General features: G+C 31.7%; 1 protein-coding gene across 1 annotated transcript; it reads left to right on the forward strand.

Moving 5' to 3' along the window:
• Positions 1-362: 362 nt before the first annotated feature.
• LOC139864726 (uncharacterized) lies at positions 363-3,887 on the forward strand. The gene is made up of 10 exons (XM_071853298.1): positions 363-378; positions 691-836; positions 962-1,200; positions 1,357-1,439; positions 1,525-1,650; positions 1,760-1,862; positions 2,720-2,817; positions 2,922-2,993; positions 3,123-3,222; positions 3,488-3,887. Exons 1-5 carry the CDS (start codon positions 363-365, stop codon positions 1,527-1,529), a joined length of 489 nt encoding a protein of 162 aa, XP_071709399.1. The 3' UTR covers positions 1,530-1,650; positions 1,760-1,862; positions 2,720-2,817; positions 2,922-2,993; positions 3,123-3,222; positions 3,488-3,887.
• Positions 3,888-5,505: the final 1,618 nt, after the last annotated feature.

Below are 5,505 nucleotides of genomic sequence, written 5' to 3' on the forward strand. Positions count from 1 at the left end.
TGCTGAATGCTGAACCATTCAGCATTCAGTGCGTTTGTTTCTGACCTCTGAATGACATATGGTGCTGAATGGTTCAGAATTCAGTGCTGAACCATTCAGAGATAAAACACTCTCATAACTATTAAGAGCCTAAATTTTCTGTAATTCTCTCCTCAAATCCTATCTTGAACACTTAACTAAAAACTATATTGAATATTTTATTCATGTTACACTTTGATAAGGTAATTTTAATCAGTTTATATCGTTCATTCTAAATGATTATCAAACAGCTTATTTTCATTCAGATTCAGAGGCTTTGAATCATTCAGATTCTGAACCATTCAGCACTAAACCATTCAGTTTTATCAAACGCACCCTAAGTCATGCCCACCTTCACAGGTCAATCCACTGCTATTTATCATTGAATCGAACACTATTTACAATATTTTGTTCCAACTATAAAATTGTGAAAATTCTTGAAAACACTTGTGTTCTTGCTAAAATATAATAACTACGGAGTACTATTTTTTACTCACTTATAACTTCCAGACATGTGCTTTTGCTTTAATTTCTCAAATAATCTCTGACAATTCTAACAAATGCCTTCCAATATTATCTTAACAAAGTATTGGTGAGTTTTTCTTTTACTTTATTTAAATTACAACTATTCAAAACCTGATGCATTGTATCGCATTTTAACTATTTTTCCAGTGCTTTATAAAGCAAAGGAACAAAGGAATTACCACTGCCGTAGAACAAAGAATTCCGGTCAAGGAGGAGGAGTCCGGCGGCTGTTGGCGGCAGATGACGACAGTCGGTGTTGGTCTGAAGCAAATGAGTTTAATGGTGGTGGTGGCGTGATTTATTTCTCCATAATTTGGTGGGAATTGATGTTTAAAATTTAATGGGGTTTTTGATTTTGGGGAAGAAGGAAGAAAGAGAGATGCAGAAGTGAGAGATGAATTAAAAAATATATATATAGAATAATAGTATTTGTATACATATAAATTGTGGTAATTGGTGTCAAAATTTGATTGGTAAATACCTTTCGTTAATAGTAACCGCTATTACCACCCACATCCTTTTTGACCCGACCCATCTTCCCTTTATTGTTTTACTGCCTTCTAATCCAGCCTCACACTTGAACTTTCTAGGGTTTTCCTTCATCATAATCTACGCTTCTATCTACCCTACCAGACAACTCGATTTCATCCCTGTCGCGTAACCACTCCATCTGTTCTAATTATTTGGTGTTTACTGTTTGTGATTTTTCATCAGTAGAGAAATTTAGTCTGTTCATATTTCTTCTTTTTATTCATTATTTGTTATTTAAATTGAAGGTTGCCAATCGATTTTGGGTTTTGTATATTTTTACAGTGAATCGTGTAACAAAGATGTAGCTGGGGCATTGATTAGCATGTATGATTGTGGTCTTGCTGCCAAAATTAAGATGAATTTAGGTATAGAGTTGTTTTTTCTAATTGAAATTACTTGAAGTATCTCTTTTTTTTTTTTTTTTTTTTTTAATTTGCTGTATATTTGTAGTATGAGCTTCTTTATTGGTATATTTGAAAAAGAAAAAGATCCAAGCAAGCCGAAAAGGCCGCCAACTACATTGTTTATTGGGAAAGGGAGGCTTATAATAAAATACAGATGACAATGGATTTAGAGGTAAGTTTTGTTGTTCTTTGTGAATTTTTTGTCTTCTTATTATATATTTTTTCTAAAATAGAAATACAAATTGCAGTATACTAAAGTTTGGCCCAATATATACAATCAGTGTATGGTAGGTAATACAAAACTTGCACTCTGTGCAACAAAAGGCTGATTAGTGTACCTGATTTACTCTGTTTGCTGAAGAGAAAGCCAAGAAAACACGCAAGGTACGCCCCAAGTTACTCTCATATTTTTTGTTTTTCAAATTTAGGTCATTTTTATACGTGCATCTTAATCTTAATTAGTGATCAGCGTTGTTGGAATTTACAGATGATTCAGATTTTTAGATGTTAAAAAAGTCAACTATTAGGTGTCAAAGTCGGGATCTATAAAAACTGTTTGCATCTTTAAGGGAAAACTCGGATTGTTACTCATATTCTTCTCAAGTAACGTATATTATTTGGTTGATCAATTGATTTTTTTATGTGTTGTGTCAAATAAGTTTAATTTAGCTAATCGTGAGTAGAGTTTTATAAGTTACTTTTATGATGCATTTGTGTTTCAACACAACTACATCATATTACATTATGTAACTGATAATGCGTAAGTAGCACATAGTCAAATTTATTTGTTTTAAATTATCTATGTTGATTCACCTAAACGTTAGCTTATGGAGTAAGTCGTTAACTTAGTGCTACTGTAATGATACAGCATTGGTGACGCGGGAAAAGTCCCGAAGCCTAGAGTAAACTTATTGTTAAACTTATTGTTTTACATAGAGGAGTCACATTGATAGTAGACGTAGACGTTAACTTTTTTCGTTTTTTCAATACTGTCACTGCGATGGTTACATTACAAACTTGCAGAGGTATGCTTATTGTTGTTATGCCTGTTGTTCATTCCTGCTTCTTCTTATTGTCGTTAAGTTAATCTGTCATAAAAGATTACATTTTCGTTATATTATGTTATTTTTTGTGTTGAATGTCGTACATATTACTTACCCGAAATATCAAATAGTGTTCTTTTGATTTTGGAATGTGGGTTAGAGATTCTAACACAATGTTTCAATCTGTGTTCTACATAGGATCAATTTCAGGAACGTTTTTGTTCCACTTAGTCAGTCTGTGCCAACGCTTTCTACAGTTGTAAAGTCGATAAGAGACGCTGCACTTACCACCATTGGTATGACTCATCTTATTTCTTTTTTGGTTACGTATAGTGAGACTATTAATAGTATGATCCATCTTTTTTCAATTACATGATTCAAGGTATTCACCGTGCTTCAGGGTTTGCATTTTGGTGTTTAACTAACTGCTTATATGTTGTTGTTGGTTTTGGAAGGAAATATCATAGAGCAGGTATCTTATTGTTTAGCAACCAATTATTTTTATTTAATTTAAAAACCAAGGTTCATCAATACAATAGACCACAACCACGGTGAAAATAACCCATTAAACCTATATTGATCAGTAGTTTTTATTTTACAGAAGCTGATAATGTGGATGATGGCGGAAAAAAATAATCTGATGATTATGAGGGTGGACTTTCACTACTTAAACAGGATGTAAACCTTATTACTTTAGCCAAGTAAGTAATAGTTGCACTTATACAAAATTTTCACTTCCTTGAAATTTCGTTATCCTTTTTTGAAATCTAATTGGTATTTAGGTTTATTGAAAACTTTAACCATGATATTTTGAACTAAATATATACTTCTATTCTTCCTTTCCATTTAATAATTATTTCTTTAAGTTTTTATAGTAGTTTCTTTCAGTATTTAGTATGTACTGTTATGGTTCATGGCATGTTTCTCTTTTAATTTTTCTCTTGATTGTTGTATTATCTTATGCAGGTTTGGTGACTGCAATTGTTCAAGAATGTGACCACGTTGACTTAGTTAATTTGGTCAGATCATAGCTAAGGATGTGTGTGTGCTATTGATTTACTTAGAATTACAGATGTTAAGTTAGAGTGATGTTAACTTAGAGTGTATGTTGATTTTATTGGGTCAATTGAGTATGGGTCAACAATAGTGTAACATTTTTTGCGGGTCAAAATTGGTACATAAAGCCTTTGTGGGTCGAATTGCTACATAATTTTACTAAGATGTGGTGAAGGGAATGAAGCTGGAACTATACACTACAAAAAGAAGCACACCTTCAGTGTTGTACTAACCAAGGATATTTTGTTTAGTATTGCTTCAGTAACTATAGCAACCATGATATTACTAACAAAAAATGCTAACAACTATTGCCTGCACATAAACACGATACTGCTGGTAGCACGTCGTTCAAACCCCGCAGCGAAGCTGTAGTGACCCGAACTTTTCCATGTTTATATATATTAATTGAGATTGAAATTTACATTATTAAATGTTTCCAACATGTTAAGCAATCAAACTTGTTAAGACTTGATTAATTGAAATATGTTTTATATAGACAATTGACCACCCAAGTTGACCGGCGATTCACGAACGTTAAAACTTGTAAAAACGACATGACGATATATATATGGATATACATATGGTTAACATGAGATTATGATAAGTAAGTATTTCCATAAGTATATTAACAATGAGTTATATACATATAAACAAGACTACTAACTTAAGGATTTCGAAACGAGACATATATGTAACGATTATCGTTGTAACGACATTTAAATGTTTATATATCATATTAAGATATATTAATATATCATAATATCATGATAATATAATAATTTAACATTTCATTAGATATAATAAACAATGGGTTAACAACATTAATTGAGATCGTTAACTTAAAGGTTTCAAAACAACACTTACATGTAACGACCAACGATGACTTAACGACTCAGTTAAAATGTATATACATGTAGTGTATTTAGATGTATTAAAATACTTTTGGAAGACTTCAAGACATATATTAAAACACTCATACTTAACGAAAATGGTTACAGTTACTTTCCCATTCTTTTCTTTCATCAAGAATTCTAGTCGTATTCTTACCCGTATTATACACAGCTTCAAAACGTACTTACTATGAGTATATACCAATAGGAACTAGCATGGGATTCCACTCTTGATTATGTCATGTATGACTAATCAATTTTAACTTCTACCATGAGCTAGTCAACTAACTAGAACTCCTTTTAACCCCACTCACCACTCACCAATTACCACTCATCATTCACTCCATTTCACTTCCAATTCTCTTTCTAATTCTCTCTCAACACACCCACACTATTATGAACGTATTTTTTCAGTAGTTAATCATTATCTTCATCAAAAATCACTTCAAGAATCAAGCTATAATCATCATAGGAAGAACACTTCAAGAACACTTCAAAAATCCCTTCAAGTTTACTAATTTACTTCCAAGCTTTCTAATCCATTCCAAGTAATCATCTAAGATCAAGAAACCTTTGTTATATACAGTAGGTTATCTTTCTTATTCAAGGTAATATTCATATTCAAACTTTGATTCAATTTCTATAACTATAAACTATCTTAATTCGAGTAAAAATCTTACTTGAACTTGTTTTTGTGTCATGATCCTACTTCAAGAACTTTCAAGCCATCCAAGATCCTTTGAAGCTAGATCATTTCTTGTCACTTACAGTAGGTTTACCTACTAAACTTGAGGTAGTAATGATGTTCATAACATCATTCGATTCATATATATAAAACTATCTTATTCGAAGGTTTAAACTCGTAATCACTAGAACATAGTTTAGTTAATTCTAAACTTGTTCGCAAACAAAAGTTAATCCTTCTAACTTGACTTTTAAAATTAACTAAACACATGTTCTATATCTATATGATATGCTAACTTAATGATTTAAAACCTGGAAACACGAAAAACACCGTAAAATCGGATTTACGCCGTC

Source organism: Rutidosis leptorrhynchoides, chromosome 8, assembly GCF_046630445.1.
Source record: "Rutidosis leptorrhynchoides isolate AG116_Rl617_1_P2 chromosome 8, CSIRO_AGI_Rlap_v1, whole genome shotgun sequence".
Taxonomy (NCBI): Eukaryota; Viridiplantae; Streptophyta; class Magnoliopsida; order Asterales; family Asteraceae; genus Rutidosis; species Rutidosis leptorrhynchoides.